Below are 19,221 nucleotides of genomic sequence, written 5' to 3' on the forward strand. Positions count from 1 at the left end.
AATGAGCCAGATTCAAAAAAATATCCAACTGTTTTGTTTGTTTGTTTGTTTCATATACAAAGAACCTAGACTTAAAAGTGTGCAGCACTAGGGAGGCAGAGGCAGGTGGATCTCTGTGAGTTCAAGGCCAGACTGATCTACATAGAGTTCTAGAATAGTCAGGGCTATGTAAATAGAGAGACCCTGTTTCAGAGGGGAGAGGGAGTGTGTAAGAGAGAGGGAGGGTAGGTAGTACAAAGAGATGAAGGGATCCTAAAGGAGGTGGGGAATAGAGAGAAGAAAGGGGGTAATTGTAAACATAAAAAGGGAGAGTAACTCAAGGAAGGAAGAGAGCTGGCCAGGAGGGTATACAATGGAGCCAAGTGGGAAAGAGAATGAACAAGAGCACACAACGACAACACACATGTTTGAAGATCCGTGATAAAACCTATGACTTTGTATACTAACTTAAAAACACTCACTCTAAAAAGTTTAAAGCAAGATCATGTATTTTATTATGGTCATTTCCCCCATGGTCATTTCCCCCAGAAAACAAGAAAATGGTGTTCCTTTTGGTTTAGTTACCAGGTAGAATAATGTGCTACACCCACAAAAATTCCCTATCCCTATATTTTAATCCTAGACTTACAGTAAGACAAATGGTTTTTAAAAAGCCAACAACAAAAACCCCACTCCACTAATAGAGCCATACCAGCTCTGTGGTGGTTCATACCTGTAACCCAAGAATGTGACAGGTGAAGGCAGGAATACCAACAGTTCAAGGTCATCCTGGGCTACCTGTAATCAAGTCTCAAAAAAAGACTTAAGCAAAGAAGGCTCAGCAGATTAAGTGAGATTTCCACTGTAGCAATGACTGAGGACATGAGACCTGTAGATTCACTTCTCTGTGACAGTTTCTTTACCTGGAAGATGATGAAGCTGATAACAGAAACAACCTCATAGTGTTGTCATGAGGATAGAAACAAAGATGTTACAAAATGTTTAGGGGCCTAGCGTTGGTGGCGCACGCCTTTAATCCCAGCACTCAGGAGGCCAGCCTGGTCTCCAGAGCGAGTGCCAGGATAGGCTCCAAAGCTACAGAGAAACCCTGTCTTGAAAAACCAAAAAAAAAAAAAAAAAAAAGATATAGGCCTGCCTGTTGGTGGCGAGTGCCTTTCATGCCAGCACTTGGGAGACAGAGCCATGAGAATCTCTTGTGAGTTCTAGGCCAGCCTGGTCTACAGAGCAAGTTCCTGGACAGCCAGGGTTACACACTAAGGTTCTGTCAGTAATAATAACAATACTACAATAATAATCCCTACAGCACACCTAATGTATGTTCTTCTGGTCGTTGATCCCACGGTTTCCAATGCTTACTATGTATCAGGGTTGAAAGTACAGCCCTGAATAAAACAGATTAAAAATTCTGACTTTCCGTTAGTATCTTCTGAAGAGACAGAAAAAATAACTCAGTAAAAAACACTAGGCGTGGCGGCTCCTGCTTATAATCCCAACACAGGAGATTAGGAGTTGAAACCTAGCCTCATCTATGTAGCCTGCCAGGGTCTCCCCCCCCCCCCCGTCTCTCTCTCCTCTTTCTCCCCACCCCCCTCACACACACACACTATTTATTTGCTGGTGCTAGGGATTAGATCTAGGGCCTCAGTGTACCACTGGAGTATACCTCTAGCCCTCTTTCTACTTTTTATTTTTGAGGCAAGGAAGGTCTCACTAAGCCTACCCAGTGTGACTTGGGATTCATTCTGTAGGCCAGAAAGGTCATGAACTTTCAACTTCCCTGCCTCAATCTCCTGAAAACATGTCCTATTGTAGTAAGTGAAATAGAGAAAAGGAGAATTTGGGGAAGAGATAGAGAAGAGGATTTTGTGGCTATACACAGGGTAACTGGGTTCAGGGAGCATGTAAGGAGACATCGAGAGGTTACCCAGGAAAAGGGTACTCCAGGTAGAGGAGCTGCAGATGCAAAAGCAAAGAACAGAAGGAAACATGGGTCTACAATCCCTTATCCAAAATCCTGAAATCCCAAAACCTTCAATGATAAATCATGCAAATTCCCTACCCTCTTCGACCTCTACATCTGAGTTCTTTCCTTCTTCTTTTCTTGTTGTTGTTTTGTTTTGTTGTTGTTGTTGTTTTTGAGACAAGGTTTTTCTGTGTAACAGTCCTGGCTGTGTCATGGAACTCACTTTGTAGACCAAGCCGGCCTCAAACTCACTGAGATCCGCCTGCCTCTGCTGCCCAAGAGTTGGGATCAAAGGTGTGAGCCACTACCGCCCTGCCAGACCTGAATTCTTGGTCAAGCCGCTTTATGGGCCAGCATCCCATTTCCTTTTTTTTAAAGAGGAGCCCTGACTGACTCTGCCCTCCTCCTCTCCCAGGCATCCATGTTTGTATGCATCCATGTATCTCTCAGGGGTGCCAAGTCTCTAGACCCTGTGGGTTCTGCTACTGTCGTTGATGTCCTGGTACTGCTTGATTCTGCTCAGTTAAAAGTCCTGTAGCCACAGGGTTAGAAGCTGAATAACACACCTACAAACTTCCAAAAAACAGTGTCCCTTACACTGACATCTAAAGAGTTGAGATTATTCATTTTCTGTTCTTAATGGGAAAATAAACTAAATGAGTATAAGCTTCATGGGCATGGGAGAATAAATAAGGGCAAAAAAGGAAGTGTAAGGAAAAATGGAGGGCGTGATTAAGCTATAAAATATATAAAATATAAAAGTTGAAACAGGCCCAACAGGGCTCTCTCCCTCCAAGTATTTGTGAATACTGGGAGGAGACCCTCTACTGTTAACTCTTCTGTGCTTGCTCATCTGCATATCTTAAGGGTTTGTTTTTTAATTGTTGCAGTGTTTTGTAATGACAATCTCCCCTTTCAAATTAAAAGCAATCCTAAAGAAGGATTAGAAAATAACACCTTAACTGAACTCTCTAGAATGGAAAGCAGCCCTCACTGGTTTTCAACTGGAAAAATCACCCTGAGTTATCAATGACTTCCTTCTCCTAGAAAAAAAAAAAAAAAAAAAAAAAAAAAAAAAAAAAAAAACAGCAGCCTCGAAAAGGTCTCTGTGATGCTCCAAATTCATGATCCTCCGCAGACAGGAAACGCCAGCTCCAAGTTCTCCTTCCTACAGTGTCTCAGTCTGACAAGATTTGTGTGTGTCCAACTTCTGAAGACTCGGGCTGAAGCCTAGACTACTGGCATTCACTGAGCTCCAGGTAGGAATGCCTCTTTCCAAGAGTGGTATCCAAAGGGCTGGAGGCTGGAAGGCTGGAATTCATGTCCCCAGGCATCAAGGGAGGGGACTCCTGCCCGCCCGCCCCGCCCGCCCGCCTGCCTGCCTGCATGCCTGCATGCCTGCTTCCATGTGGGGTTACTACAGCCATCTCTGAAGCTGCTGCTCTGTGGACCTTGAAGTTCTGATAAGGAATCTGCCAAGTGCTTCATGTTTAGATTAACAATACCAAAACAATCAAACAAACCTCAAGGAACAAACTTATACTGGGCACTTACAGGATCCACCTGGGGTTTCAAAAAAAAAAAAAAAAAAAAAAAAAAAAAAAAAAAAAAAACCCAATGGATGAAAAGTGAATGTTACTGGAGTGTGTGATTATTTTGACCACAAGGTAACAAGCGCCTATCCATATGATGGCACCCAGGGTGGCTGGTGTTCCACATTCTGTCCCAGTGTAAAACCTCCAGTTACAGAAGGATTGGGTCACAAAAGAGAAATCATTTCCACAAGGCAGTCTGGCCAGAGTGGAAATTCTGGTGTTTTCTTGAATCCTTGTCCTGTCCACATTTTAACCATGCTGAATATTCACAGTGATAAAACCACAAACGAAAGAGCTTGTCAGAAATGTTGAAAGAGAATAGGTACTTTCACTATCAGCGATGGTTTCCGCTTTTCCCACAAGATGTCTTATCAGCTTTTGCCCTGAGAAAAACCATAAAAAGAAAAAAGAAACCTTATGCAATAGTTCTCTAAATAAAATAGTACGCAACAGGCTAGTCATCCTTAAAAGTGATGTTGTGTAAAGAGTCAAAGTACACCATCCAGCAAAATCAATACCCTATTAAGTTAGGCAGGATTCTGGATATCAAAGAGCAATGAACTGTATAACTTAAAGTATAAGTACACGACCCAGGGGATTAATCACACACTGTCACGGTGAAATTAGGACAATTCTTCCAATCATTAACGTTTTGCTTACAGAAATGTGCGTTTCTGTTTGTCTTTCTGCTAAATGATAACCGTTTTTCAAGTTGAATCTCCTGATAAAGAGTTAAAAAACAAGACAGGAGCTGTGCCATAAAGGTCATCCATGCCGCTTCAACATGAAATAGCCAAAGGGCAAACAAATGAAAAATGTCTGGATTGTAGGAAGAGTTTGTAAATATCCATTGGCAGTCTGTAACAGAGCACTTTATAAAAAGTTAATGCTAACCTGTGTCCTGAGAATGCTGTACCTCCTCCAACCACTACTCAGTTCTTAAGGACATGTTTAGAGTCAGAACGGGAACAACTTGAAGGGAACCTGGGCTAGCTTCCAATTGGAAAACAGCATGCTTTCAGCGAATTGTCCACTTTAAAACAAGATTTCACCCCTTAGCTTTGCTAGTGTCAATCAATACAGAAGCCTCTGTCCCTCTGCCTAATGGTCATGATACAGTTCCTCTGGAGAGTAACCATTACCCAGAGGTTATCTCCAGCAATGAAACACAGAAGTTTCAGGATCATTTTAATTCCATTCGAATGTCTCATTCTCCACAACTTGGATACACACTTCTACTTTCAGACCAGACTGACTGTGGCCTTTGAAACTTGGATGTAACCAGTTAGGCAGGTCTGGAGCTTGGAGCCTGCAGCTGACTGGAAACAACTCTTCCCACTGGAAAGCTCCTTTGGGCTCTAACACTAAGGAGATGTGAGAAGGGGGACATGACCTGAGATGGGACTGGGGGACCCAGAGTGGGTCGTGTAGCTCAATTGGGCCATTCTCTCAGAGTGCTGAGACCAAGAACTAAAATTCCAACATAGACCTTTAACTTCCAGGCCTACCCATGCCCTACCTCTGCCTAAGGACAAGAGCTCAGTATTTTCTAGAAACCCAATTCACTTGCAATTCCATGGCCCTTCTTGGACTCTAATGAGGCAGGGTATGCCTTCACCTGGATGACCACATGCGGGCAGCAACAGCTTCCCTTGGACAGATTCTGCCACAGGCTCTTTACTGGACAACTAAGACTCCACGGAGGCTAACTTGGGCCTCTCCTCAACAGGTCTCTGAGGGAGGGCTATCAGACCTGGGCTCTCCGGACAGGTAGCTGGATGCAGGTTAATACCCACCCACGGCCACATGTACCTGCGCCGCACTCTTCCTCCCTCTTCCCACGATTACCCATCCAGGATCCTACCCCTTTCTCTCACACATCAGATTCCTGACACTCCTGATGCTTTCTGCTTCTGCTCACTGTCCCCAACCCAACACTGACAGGAGTTACCAAAGGGAAATGATGGTCCCATGGGGTCTCTCACACCCGCCAGCACCTCAGAGCAGCTGCTTGCTCAGATTCTCTCTAGGCCGCTGACTTTAACGTTCCCAGATCTTCTAAGTCTGCTGTTCCTCCAAGCCCTGCCTCATCCCTCACACATACAGAGCACAGAGCACAGCAGCTGGGCTCCCACCTGGGTGAGGGCGACTGTTGACTCATGCTGGTCAAGGACGGTGGCCTCACACACCAATCAATGGCCCTCTAACCGGCCCTGCTTGGTCCCCTGGTCGGCAACACACACACACCCCACCCCAGCTAACACCCCTGGGAAAACTCAAATTCACACTCCAGGAGATGGGCACCCCACTGTCCAAGGGGCCCCAGCCCCCCACCCCCAGTCCTGTGCCAACCACACACACACACATATCTCAAAGTGGTGGTATGTTTGGGTTTTTTAACCAAAGAATGAGAATTCCAAACAGGGTCACGAAAGTTAACTCATCAAATAAAAATTTAAAAAAAAATTAAACATCATTTTGGCAGGGATTTTACAGTGAATAATTCTATATACATGCTATAGACATTGTTTCAATAAAACACACTATCTACAATCACTTACATTTAATTGTCCTGCTGTTTCTAGTTCATGTAGAGATCACCTTCAGTCACAAATGAGTCAGTTTCCCTGCCTGTGGGGACTGTGCTATCCCTTAAGAGAGGCACTGGCAAAGCAAAGCAAGATTTTGAGAACCCTATCAGCTATCTTGCTTATAAGAACACATGCCTGGAGCCAAGTGCTCCAGAATGGTTTAGTAGTTAAGGCAGCAATGTGACATGTCACGTAAAAGTTGAGTGTGCCCTTTGAAACTGCTCCAAGGAGCCGAAAACAGGGGCCCCTTTTCTAAGTGTACCTCTTGAGGGTAGAGCCACAGATTTAGGAAAAGTCACTCAGGAACAGCCTACTAAAACCTTTAAAGTTATAATTTAAGTTTTAAACAAAAGTTCAAATTACTTCTCATAAATAGAAATTATTCACTTCTTTAAAATGGGGATACATTTAGTCACTTTATCAAAACAACTTAAAGCTGGTATATACACCATCTATTAAGTCAAAATTAAGGTTTCAATGCATGTTTGTTAATTAGCCAGCCCACCAAATAGTCTCGGAACACTAGAAGAATGATACTCCTTTTCTCTCCCATAGTTTTCCAGTTTGTCTGTAGCAGAACATTATTCGAAAGTCCGGTCTCTGAACAAATCTCCGCTGGTAACCATCATCCAGAGTTAAAGTAGCCTTTGTCACCCTCAATGTCCACTTCCTGGTCAGAATCCTCTGAAATCTCGGAGTCAGGGTCTTCCTGCGAGGCTGGGGAGGGTGAACACTGAGAACTATCCAAAGAGGCACCTTTATTCTGTTCACTGGGTGAGTGTTGGCCCTGGTCACAGGAAGTGTCCAAATTGTCCAACTCATCCTTTTTATTGCTTTGAGGGTTCTCCTGAAAGAAGAGGGGATGAAAACATAGAGGGTAAGATCAAAGACATAAAAACCAAAAGTTTAGTTGAAACACTGTTTTCATCTAAAATCTCCTTCCTAAGAAGATACACTTGTGATTCCTTTTCCCATTGGAAAGAAGAGTGGCAAAGTCACATCGGAGAGAGATTAGACATGACAGAGACCCATGATCTCAATCAAGATCTTCAGTTTACGAGGAAAAATAACTCAATCCAGACTGCACTGTCGTCATTCTTTAAATATTGCCCAAAACAGGGTTTCCTAGCATTTTAAAACGAACAAATGTTAATGGCTGGTTTGTAATACCAAGGCCCACTCATGCCCACCCACAAGAAAAGAAAAAAGGAAAAACATACTAAATTAAGAAGCTGTGAAATTATAGATTGAATCCTTTTCATTTGCCTTTTGAAGTAAATTTATGAGCACATACACATATAACTATGTACCAAGTTACAAAATCATGGCAAAGAAAAATCACAGACCCAAATAACATTGTTGAAGAGACTGCAATTTGCTTAAAATCTGGGCAAATTTTTCTGGAGAAAAATATTTCCCATATTTCATAGAAAGCTCTGTTTTAAAAAGTCCTTGGGAAACTAGCTCCAAGCCTTTGAATAAGAACCAAGTCCAGTCAGTGAGTGTTTAAGCCTGTGGGTGTCTAATATGGATGCAAACATTATATAGAAACATTGTAATTCTCAAGTGACCAAATTTGCAAAAGCTGGGCAAGGTTAGTGATGAAAGGGAATCCTTAGATACTTAGGAATAATAAAACTACAGGAAGTCTTTTGTTGTTTCAAATGTTCTTTTCCCACTTAGCAAACTTTTGTTTCAAGCTGTGGTCGATGTTATTTAAGGCACTGCCAGGTGAGCCATTCAGCGGTTGTCAGATAACTCTGGAAACATCCAGTCTGGGACCTCAGAAACAAATCCTTAGCTCTAAATCAGCAGGGTTGCTTTGGAAGATGAGTTAGCATATACATATATATATATATGATATATATATATATATCATATATATATCACATGTTTCTTAACAAGGTTATTGAAAGACTTCTTAGGAAGTTTAAGCTACTTTCCAAATAGGCATGGTGATTTCTTTACATGTTTTACATTCATTTTAAAAGCTGGCAAAAGATGGACAATAATTTTTAAAGTCTTTGATATTTAATTTTTCCTTTTTAAAAAGTGCAAATAAGACTTAAAGGTGTTTGTGTCTTTATATTTACCCTTGAGTCCTGCCTGGTTTTATTATGGCTGTGTAAATAAAAGAAACAATTTTCTCCCAAAGATAACTACTTATGTCATTTACTGTCAATTACTTTATCTTTCCTGCGTTAATGAGATAAACAACATATGGGGTTTATAAAACAATTAGCTAGGCGGTTTACTGGCCAGTGTGTGAAACCCTAGCATAATTGATATAGGAACTGCATTAGGTGCTTTTAGCATTAGTGCCACCTGAGCAACTCATCCTGAATTTCAGCAGGACTATTTGCCCTTTTAATCAAGGTGAAGAGGTTAAACAGTCTCTTCAAATGACTTTTGCATACAACCCATAACAGGTCTCCGCATTTAGATAACATGATACAAACATCTATTTCCATAGAAACAGAACCATGTCAATACCTGTTTCAGTCTTCTCCATTTAGCTCGGCGATTCTGAAACCAGGTTTTGACCTACAGAAAAGAAAGAAAGTTTACAGAAAGTTCCAAATCCCGAGAGACCTGGGGAGGAAGGGAGACGGGGCTGGTGCTGTGGCGAGGACCAGCCCTGCAGCTGGGTAGGGGCAGAACATGCCCAGGGTGCCAGTGTTTTCTTCAGCACTAAAAGCCTGCTGGGGCTGCGGGACCCAGAGAACTGACCTGTCTCTCGCTGAGCTGCAACATCTTGGCCAGACGCTTCCTCTCGGGTGGGGAGAGGTATTTCTGAGTCTCGAACTTCTTCTCCAGTTCGATGGTCTGGTCGTTGGAGAACCTCACTTGGCCGCCTTTCCTTTTGTGCAGGGGCCGCTGGAGGAAAGGGCTCCAGAGCAAGGGCTTGCCTGTGGGCCAGAAGAAAGGCGGTCATCACGGCCCTAGAGCCCCTGGGCAGTCCCAGACCTACCTGGTCCCAGGTGACAGAGGGGGGAGGCCAAAAAGCAGGCATATTCTCATCACATACGTTCTCAGGTGTATGGATGGATTCAACAGTCCCTACTAATGCACACAAAGTCAGCTAAACTGTTTGAGCACACAGACCACCTCGGGACACTCAAAACACCGTACTACCCGACTATCACACCTGTGGCTAAATGCAAACAAATCTCCTCAACCCAAAGAACTCCTGCCGGGCTTAAAACCTACCGACCGGCTCTTGTATGTACACAACTTTTTTTTTTTTTTTTTTTTTTTTTTTTTTTTTTTTGCAAAGGATTCAGTGTGCGCATTTAGGGGAGGAGCAGGGTTACACAGAAGAGCTCGCTGGGCGCTAGTGTTAGGCCTCGAGCGGGGGGCCTCCAATCGTGGCTGGAGCACACCTCGGCCTCCTCTGATTTCACACTCGGCCTGCGGGGGCGGCCAGTTAAAGCCACCCCGTGGGCTATGGCAACATTTCCGTCAATGTGTTTCCTGTTGGTCTGTCTCAAAAAAAAAAAAAAAAAAAAGCTTCCTTCTGCTCAGGCCCAGCAGAAACCCAAGGAAACCAGGGCGATCTCTGTGAAAACGTCTGCCCCAGGACCGTTCCTGCCCCACAGGGGGATAGAGTGGGTGGCGGTCACACACCCTGCAGGCTGAAGTTTAAAAATACAAATATTGATAACCTTTTAAGTACAGAATTGTTAACACCCACACCTCAAATCCCGGTAGCGGTGAGAATAGGAGCGCTGGAGGCTGCGTCATTTAAACGCTGACATCAAAATACTAATTCATTAAAATGTTAATTGTCTCCAAGGTCCCTAGTGAAACTGGGGAAAGTGTTGACTTTAAAGTCTGGTGAGCCCACCTCTTATTCCCTCTAGGGAATCAGACTGCGCGGGCGATGAGGGACTCAGGCCCCGAACCCAGTCACCGCTGCTTATTTATTTCTTAGGAACATTATGGGGACAAGCCCCGAAAATTCTCATGCAGTCAGTGTCTGTGTCGCCGTTCCTAACTGTTCGGGGTCCGCACCTTGTTACTCCAAAGCTGTGGTGGTGCGTCGGTATGTCCGTCCCTCTTTCTACAGGCCTACACCTAAACATTTTGAAAGCTGGCATTGTTTTTTCGAGATTTTGCTTGCGTCAGGCTTCAGACTGGTGCAAAACAGCCTCCAAAAGGGGGGCGGGGGGAGGCAGAGAGGAAGCAACTGGTTATTTTAGCTGCCATAAAGTCACATCCCACACAGAGGAAATGAACAATATCAGAAAAACGGATCCTGGCTATCAGACGTCGAGTGTTTCCTGAATTTGTCTGTATTGAGGATGTCGATAAAATAATCAGCAGCGTGCACTACTCCGGGGGAAGGGTCTGCTTCATGCAGCCAGGAAAACACTTAACAGCTTCAGAAACCAGATTTTCTCCTATCGAGAGCTCAAGATTTCCTGTATGAACGGAAAGGGTCAGGCTCCTTCACTGCACAAGCTTGTTGAACCAAGCCCAGCCCAGGAACCGCCCGGCCCGGCAGCTATCCCTGCGCTGCAGGGGCCAGGCTCGGGGCGCCCCGACGTCCTCTTCCCGGAGTCGCCCGCTAAGGGGGCCCCACCCGGGCCGACACGCGTGGCCAGGGCTGCCCTCCATTACTAGCCGGGGCGTCCCGGACACTCTCCCGACTATGCTCGCCCTGGATGTCTGCAAGGTGCAAGGGAAAGCAATCAGAGTGGCCGAGCGTCCCAGCTCCCGCAGCGCGTCCCCGGGGCCCGCGCCTCCTGTGCCCGCGCGCACCCGCGAGTCGCTCGCTCAGAGCTTTCGCCGCAACTTTCTCCGGCGTCTCCTGTCCGCCCCGCCGCCGCCTCCCGCGCGCTGCCACCCGCCGGGTGCGCCTTCCCCATTTGGACGCCCGCTCCCGGGGCCCCGCCAACCCCGGCCGCCTTACCCAGGGGGTCGTGGCGGAGCAGGGCGTGCGTGTAGTCGTTCATCGTCCGCGGGAAGGGGTACAGAGGGCTTCCGAAGCCACCGGGGCCGTAGGCGGCGGCCAGCGCGGCGGCGGGGTGGTGCGAGAAGGCTGGGTGGACCGGCGTGGGCTCGTACACCGGGGTCCGGTAGGAGGACACGAGGCTGGTGAAGGAGGAGTTGGGGGATGGCAGCGTGGGGGTGGGCGTGGGCGCGGCGGGTCCGCGACCCAGAATGTCGTCGATATAGAAGGGCGTCGGGTGCGCGGGCTGCAGCAGCGGCGTGGGTGCGTACAGCGGTACTCCCACGGCGGGCGCAGCCGCGGGTCCCGGGTGCGGGAACTGCATGACGGCGCTGCAGCGGCCCCTCCGAGAGCGCTGCCGGCCCGCGCCACCGCGCTACATTTATTTGCGTTCCGCGCTCCCGGCGATAGGCTCGGGCAGCCACGGGGTGGGGCCGCGCTCGGGCCCCTTCCTGCCGCCAGGCCCTGCGGCCAATGGCGCGGGCCGCGGACTCGCCTCCGCCCCTGCCCCGACCCGCCCCCGCCGGCCCTGCTCCCGCCCCCGAGACGCTCGGGCTGCTGAGCTCCGGGGACCCTGCTCCGGGGTGTCCCGCCACCGCCACCGCCGGCGCTCCCGGCACTGAGAGTCCGACTGCGACCGTCGAAGAGGTGAGCGCAAGGCATGTGCCAGGAACGCGGATCCCAGCGGGAAGCGCCACGGCGGAAATTCGGGGCGGCATCTGGCCGCTGGGGGACGAATGGGACTCTGCGGGCCAGCAGGTCGTCGGCAGGATGGCACCTCCCGGAGCCAGAGTAACCTCCCAGAGGCTGCGCTCCTTGGGGTAACGGTGGCACTGTCTAGTGACTGGGCCCTGTGCTGCTCAGAGCTCCAAGAAGACGCTAGCTAGCCTTTGACTGCGACCCAGACGGGTACTGACAGAAAGACTGCAGGTGCTCCGTATTCCACCTGGAAACCCCCAAACTCGGCCACCTCCCTCGATACTTGGCAGAATCTGCTCCAGGCGGGAATCAAGGCAAGACCTGGATCATACAGCGCGCGGCAGGTGCTATGCAGTGTTCTTCGATCCAGCGGAAGGCGGGGGGTCTGCTCCTGGACCTCTGTCCCGGGGCCCTGAAGGACACAGCTGTGCGCAGCCGGGCTCCGAGGTTTTGCACATGTTTTCTATTGAAAGTCGTAGCGCGCTGCTCAGTGTGGCCTCGGCCCTGTGCGGCTTCACTCGCCTCTGGGGCAAAGGGGCATTTTCTTGATTGACGCCCCCCTGCGGTGACCACACCTTGAGTTGGGCAATTTCTGCTAAGGTTTTCTATTAATAGAAAAACTCCCTGACTTTTTTCTATTGAGATTTTAAATTTCACCGTTTAGAATTACCTCTTCAGCTGATCCAAGCTAAAGAGGAGAAAACTGGGTAGCCGGAGGACCTGGGTTCGAGTTTCACTGCACACATTTTTCTTGAGCTACTACTGTGTGTAATTAGCAAACGAGAGAGGTAGCCCCTGTCCTCATGGAAGCAGGAAGCAAATTGAACCCAGTAACATGTTTGCTAGGGAGAAATCGTGCCTAATGGTCAGAAACTTTAGGGGACAGCCCCTAGTTTGGTGAAAAGGAGAGAGTCAATTTGAGAAAGGGAAGGGAAAGTCTTCCCAAAGGAAATGATGTTTGAAAGATAAGTAGGTGTCAACAAGCCTAGGGTGTGAGTGAGTCCAAGTCAGAACAGCATGTGAATAGGTTACCTAACACAGCCTCCGTCAGTTTATTGCTACAGGCTTTTCTCGTCTGAAACGTTTGGAACTTGCCATAAAGCTTCCTGACTGCTTGGGGATGGAATCACTGACAGCTTTCAGAATAATGACAGACACAAGCTACAGCACAGACAAACCAGTGAGTGTGAAGCCCTGTTATTTGAGTTTAAACCTTGGGAGCTAGAAATAATGTATCTCCAGTGTGTTCACTATGTTACACGAGTAATAGAAGATAGCAGCAGAGTTGAGAGGGGCAGGGCTGAAAGGGAATAGACACTTGTGAATACCTGGAGAACTGAACCATGTGACACTTCTGGTGAGCTCAAATACATCTTGTGCTAGACACTGTAGGAAGACAACAGACTGCTTGAAAGGGCTTCTATTGGGCAACTTGGGGTGATTTAAGCTTCAAAAATAGATTGTCAAGGTGCTAGCCTGGCAACGTAAGTTTTGATCCACAGAACCCATGATGGAAGGAAAAACTAGTCCCATCGTTATCCTCTGCCATATGCTTTTGGTGACACACGTTATACACAACAGTAATGAAATTTAGAAAGTATGATAAAATTCTGACAATTTTATTTTGTTTTTTAAGATAGGGTTTCTCTGTGTAACCGCCCTAGCTATCCTGGAACTCGTAGACCAGACTGGCCTCAAACTCCCAGAGATCCTCCTGCCTCTGCCTCCTGAGTGCTGGGATTAAAGGTGAGCACCACCACCACCTGGCAAATTATGACAGTTTCTAAATCCATTGAATTCAAGGGAAATAAAGGAGTGGTGGGTGGGAAAACTGGAGGAATGCCAGAACAAATATAAAACATTTGAGGTTGGTGAGATTGATGGCTCAGCCTATGAGAGATTACCTCCCTATGCTGCAAACCTGAAGACCTGACCTCACACTCCAGACCCCACATGAAAAAAAAAAAAATTCGGAAAGAGAGCCCTCCGCTGGAGCTCACAACATGAATGCCCAAAACCCTCATCATACACAATAACGATGAGATAGAATTTAATTTAGAAAGTTTTGTTGATTCAGGAAATGAAATAATCCAATCAAGAAAGACCCGTGAGACACCACTATGGAATGAAACTGAAGATAAGGATTATGGTAGTCTGATAAGGTCTTACAGAATTCTTTGGGCTTAGGGTAAAAGGAGAAGAACTAAATGACTTGTACGTAGGTGGCAGTATTTCACTGGTGCTGTGTAGGTGTGATTTCGGTCTTGTGAGTTAAATATTGGAAAACCCACTACTAATGGATTCAAACTGAAGTATTTAAGGATGTGGGTCATGATATCTACAACCTTCAAGTAGTTTGTTATACAGGTTATACTTACACATATGCACACAACTGTAAATGTCTGTGTGTGGAAACATAAAGAGATAAACCAAATAAACAGTAATTGTCGAGTTTGGGTGAAGGACATACAGGTCTTTGTTGTGCTATTGTTTTCACTTCACTGTAGCTTTGAAAGTTTTCAGTATAAAAACTGGAAAAGATTAAGTAGTTTTGTATATTAAAAAAAAAAAAAGACCTAAAGTGCTGTGTCATAGAGATGGCTCAGTGGGTAAAGACACTCACCTCGGAGCCTGAGGACCTGAGTTTGATCCCTGGGACATGGTGAACAGAGAGGACTGACGGACAAGGCGTCTCTCTGACCACGCACACACTGGCTGTGGCACTTGGGAACCCACACAGGTGCATACACAAGCCTAAGAGTGACCAGGGAAGTGGCTTAATAGTTAAAAGTCACTTGCAGGGGACCCAGGCTCCATCCCAGATTCTCTCTTCTGGCCTCTGAGAGCACCTGCACGCACATGGTGCTCATAAATCCAAGCAGGCACACACACATGCAAATAAATGACTTTTAAAAGTGGGACTGGAGAGCAGCTCATTGATTAAGAGCACTTGCTGCTTTCCCAGAGGATCCAAGTTCAGTTCCCAGCACCCATGTCTGGAAGCTCACAACTGCTTCTAACTCTAGTAACCCAACACCCTCTTCTGGCCTCTGTGGGCACATCCCACACACAGAATTCACTCACACGAAGTTGGGTGTTACTAGGGGTTGAAGCCAGAGCCTTACCATGGTAGGCAAATACTCAACAGCTGGGATATGCCTTCTGCTCCTTTTAATTTATTTTTTTTTTGAGACAGGGTCTCAAATGTAGCCAGGCTGACCTCCAACTCGATATGTAGCCAAGGGAAACCTTGAACTTCCATCCTTCTGCCTACACTTCCCAGGGTGCCGGGATCCTGGGCACATGCTACTTCCAGTTTATGCAGTACTAAGAATCAAACCCAGGGCTTTATGCACACTAGGGGGAAAAACCCTATCAACTGAGCCACAGCTCCAGCTTCCTGTCTTTTATTGGGAGGCAGGGTCTTGCTAAGTTGTCCAGGATGAATGTGAACTTGAAAGCCTCCTGCCTCAGTGTCTCAAATAATTCAGGTTATAGGCCTGAGCCACCACACCTGGGGCCACTCAATTTTAAAGGTTTTGTTTGGTTTTTAGTTATTCATTAGACCTATATACAATTTCAGTAGTATCTTGTCTTTGGAGACATTCAGGAGAGGGTTCTCACAGAATCTTTGTCTCCACAGGTGACTCTATACCTACCCTTCTTATCACCTGGCCTGATGGAGACTTCGTGTTTTAGATTCCAGAAAGACACAGACTCTGAGGACCAAGTAAGGACAGGTATTATCTGAAATTCAAATGTGTCTTTAAAAATTGTATTTGAATACCCCCCAAAATTGGGAGCTCAGTGAACTAGCACAGAACTGGTCTTCCTCATGAAATATCTCCCCACCATTTTGTTCGTTCTCCTCCTCAGGAATGTGTGGGTTTATGGTGCGGGTTTAGTCTGTGCTTGATTCAGCTACCAGCCCAAAAGACGGCAATCTGTTAACCTTCTGAAAGTAAATATTGAGATGCTGGGGAAATAACCGCTAATTCAGGATTGTTAAGTGATTGCCAGTTAAAGGTGCATCTGTCCTTCCTCAGCTGCAGCCTCAGACCCTGGAAAGTGGGTGGAGACCTTAGAGGCGTTGATTCTGACATTCCAACCCAGCTACATAATCCTCACCAGCAAACCGAAGCACTTAACTCTGCTAAACCATATAACACGGCCTTTTCAAAACCCAATAGATCCATATCCATTTTGCTGTAGTTAAAAAAAAATCACAACCACATTTGTGAATGGCACACACAGTTCTTGAACTACATAATTTTAATATCACTTGTGTAGGGTTTATAGTTTGTTTTATTGTTTTAAAAGTCATTTGGGGCTCTAAAAGAACTCAATTTTTCCAAAGTTGTCCTTATGATTTTTTTTCACACAGTCAGAACTAATAAAACAAAACTGCTGTAGCTATTTAATTCAAAATCTCTTGGAGTTTCAATATTTTCTCTCTGCTGGATACTAAAACCAATAAGGCTACATGAGATTTTAATTATATGCTGAATTAAACAAGACTTGCCAAAAATTTGGTGCCATTTATTTTAGTCATTGTATTGTGTAAGAGAACAAATTTTGCAAAAGGAAAAAATAATTCTAGTCTCTCATTTATCAAATGAGCGCTTAGGTAAACTTCTGCAATTTGCTTTCATTAATTGCGTATATTTAGAGTTAAAATTTCCAATTAGCTGTGCTGGCACCAATTAGTAGATTTTGCTGTCACGACTTGGTTCTGTCTGCATTTGCACTGAAAATTATGTTACCTTCAATTGTTGGGATGAATAATTTATTAAACCATATATCAAATTATTTTATCTTATTTAATATTTGACCAAAGCTAAGTAGAATTTTAGGAGTTTTTAAAACTAATATATCAAATAAAAATACCTAGTCCAGCTGGGTGTTGGTGGCGCACGCCTTCAATCCCAACACTCGAGAGGCAGAGGCAGGCGGATATATGTGAGTTTGAGGCCAGCCTGGTCTATAAGAGTGAGTGCCAGGACCGGCTCCAAAGCTACACAGGGAAACCCTGTCTGGAAAAACCAATAGCAGAGATGATGGGCACCGTGGCCATGCTCCTTTCCCACATTGCCTAAACTGCCACAAGAATTGCACAGCACTCTACTGTGTGTGAATTTTACTGGGCCTGGATTATATAATTTATGGTACTTATTTGTTTGTTTGGCTTTTGTTTTTTTGTTTTGTTGTTGTTGTTTTGCTTTTTGTTTTGTTTTGAGACAGGGTTTCTCTATGTGATAGACCTGGCTGTCCTGAAACTCACTCTGGAGACCAGACTGGCCTTGAACTCACAGAGATCTGCCTGCCTCTGCCTCCAGAGTTAAAGGCCTGTGCCACCATTGCCCAGCTTATGGTACTTATTTGTATAGTTTAAAAAGTGGTGAACTGAACCAGGGACTGGAGAGATGGTTGAGCAGTTAAGAGCACCGACTGCTGCTCTTCCAGAGGACCTGGGTTCAATTTTCAGCACCCACATAGTGGCTCACAACTCCATTTCCAGGGAACTTGACACCCTCACACAGTCATACATGCAGGCAAAAACACCAATGCACATAAAATAGAAAATAAATTTTAAAAAGTGATGAACGGAATAATCGGAGCACCAGGTTTTTAAAGTGGGCCCAAGATCTGAGGTTGCAGTTCCCCAGAAAATTAGATCCAGGTAGCCAGTAAGCACGTGAAGAGGTGTTCAACATCATTAGTCACCAGGGAAATGCAAATCAAAACCACAATGAGACACCACTTTGCACAGGAGCTCTATGAGAAGGTTTTAGAAACAAAAGCGTTGATGGGGATGTAGTGTTTGGAGCCCTCATATTTTGGCAGCAATGTAAAATGAAACAGGAAAACACGCGAATAGATACAACCAACTTGCTATGAGGCTGCCTTGTCTCTACTGGAATTAAAAATAGGCTGCCATGTCAACCTTGCATTTATGCAGGCTCTAGGAATCGGAACTCAGGTGCTTGCTCGGCAAGTGCTTTAACCACTGAGCAATCTTTCCAGCCCAAAGGGGAAACAAAATTAGGGGATGAGTTGTATAATATGCAAATTACTTAACTAAAGTAGCATCTCACACTTGTAGTTGTTGCAATGAGGAAATGATGTCATCTGGAAACCTCATGTGTGCAACCTGGAGTTTCAGCAAGGGTTACATCAGACGTGATATCTCAACAGATAATCTGAGTCTGAGGCTGGACAGCCAGACTCCTAGGCAACAGACAGCACTGGAGAAGGTAGCAGAAATGATGGGCCAGGACTCTTGCTCTCTGAATCGTGGACGCTTCTGATGAGCACGCCAACCTGCCCCACTGATCCGTGGTATCTTCATTGTCTTTTCTTTTTTTCCAGAGAAAGATGGACTTGAGTCTAGATTCTGGTCTTGATTTCTAAGATTTCATGAAGTCATTTGAGAGACTATAGGGACTGGGTTCCTCTATCCTTGATTCTAAGGACTCTGTTCTTAGAAAAGAAAAATGACAACCAATGTGGAGAGGCCAGGCCATAAGGAAATAGGATTGTGACCCTTAGGGTTCCTGGGGTGTGAGAGACAGAGACAGACTGACTGACAGACAGAAATGTGTGTGTATGTGTGTGTGACAGAGAGACAGGGGCAGGTATGTGCATGAGAGAGAGACAGACAAACAGAGAGAGAGAGAGAGAGAGAGAGAGAGAGAGAGAGAGAGAGAGACCCTGACAGACTTGTGTGTATGTGACAGAGAAATAGGGACAGTTGTGTATGTGTGTGAGAGAGGGAGAGAGACAGACAGACAGAGAGATGTGTGTGACAGGGACAGGTTGTGTGTGTGTGTGTGTGTGTGTGTGTGTGTGTGTGTGTGTGTGTGTGTGAGTGAGAGAGAGACAGACAGATGTGTGTGTGAGAGAGACAGAGATCAGTTCAAGAAGGTGGAAGGAAAACACTGTGGGGCTCTGAAGGGTGGGGTGGGATCTGGGAGAGCTGGGTTGCCATCTGAAAGCAGGAGCTTCTGGTGCAGTTGCAGTGAGCTCACCCACTGTTCGCCCACTGGGTCTGGAGGGACTGCATCGATGTCTAGCGATGTCTGACTTTCAGGGGTCACATTTTTCCCAGCTGTGAAATGAATTTGAAATATGACATTATTTTAAACTGGCTCATTAACAGATTCTGGGATTATTAGGAGAGGTGAGAAAGTGTTACTCACACTTAGGTTGGACCTAAAGGAAATTCCTAGCTGAAATTACAGGTCTCACAAGAAACTGGCAATGTTGTTTAGAAGATGGGAATTGAACAATGGTGGGGACACATGAGAGAATGAAGTAGGAAGTGTCTTTATGAAGTCCCCATTTTGTGCTTCCGGATTTTTAATCTAGTTCCTACACAATCTGCATACAGTAGGGAATTAATAGATATTTTTGAACCAC

The 19,221-nt window shown here is 45.8% G+C and overlaps 1 protein-coding gene across 1 annotated transcript; it reads right to left on the reverse strand.

Moving 5' to 3' along the window:
- Positions 1-6,774: 6,774 nt before the first annotated feature.
- Positions 6,775-11,428, reverse strand: Hhex (hematopoietically expressed homeobox). Its single transcript, XM_027407458.2, has 4 exons — positions 11,065-11,428; positions 8,880-9,058; positions 8,643-8,693; positions 6,775-6,996 (listed from the first exon to the last, which is right to left on the reverse strand). The coding sequence occupies exons 1-4, from the start codon at positions 11,426-11,428 to the stop codon at positions 6,775-6,777; spliced, it is 816 nt and encodes a 271-aa protein (XP_027263259.1).
- Between the last annotated feature and the right edge of the window lie 7,793 nt (positions 11,429-19,221).

The sequence above is a fragment of the Cricetulus griseus genome, chromosome 3, assembly GCF_003668045.3.
Source record: "Cricetulus griseus strain 17A/GY chromosome 3, alternate assembly CriGri-PICRH-1.0, whole genome shotgun sequence".
In the NCBI taxonomy this organism is placed as follows: domain Eukaryota; kingdom Metazoa; phylum Chordata; class Mammalia; order Rodentia; family Cricetidae; genus Cricetulus; species Cricetulus griseus.

Bases quoted from the DNA above. Each gene is read 5' to 3' on its own strand.
- Hhex (XM_027407458.2), bottom strand. From the start codon at position 11,428: ATGCAGTTCCCGCACCCGGGACCCGCGGCTGCGCCCGCCGTGGGAGTA. The intron at 9,059-11,064 runs GTAAGGCGGCCG...TCTGGCCCACAG, and splicing joins GCTCCGCCACGACCCCCTGG to GCAAGCCCTTGCTCTGGAGC. The intron at 8,694-8,879 runs GTCAGTTCTCTG...TCTTTTCTGTAG, and splicing joins TGCAGCTCAGCGAGAGACAG to GTCAAAACCTGGTTTCAGAA.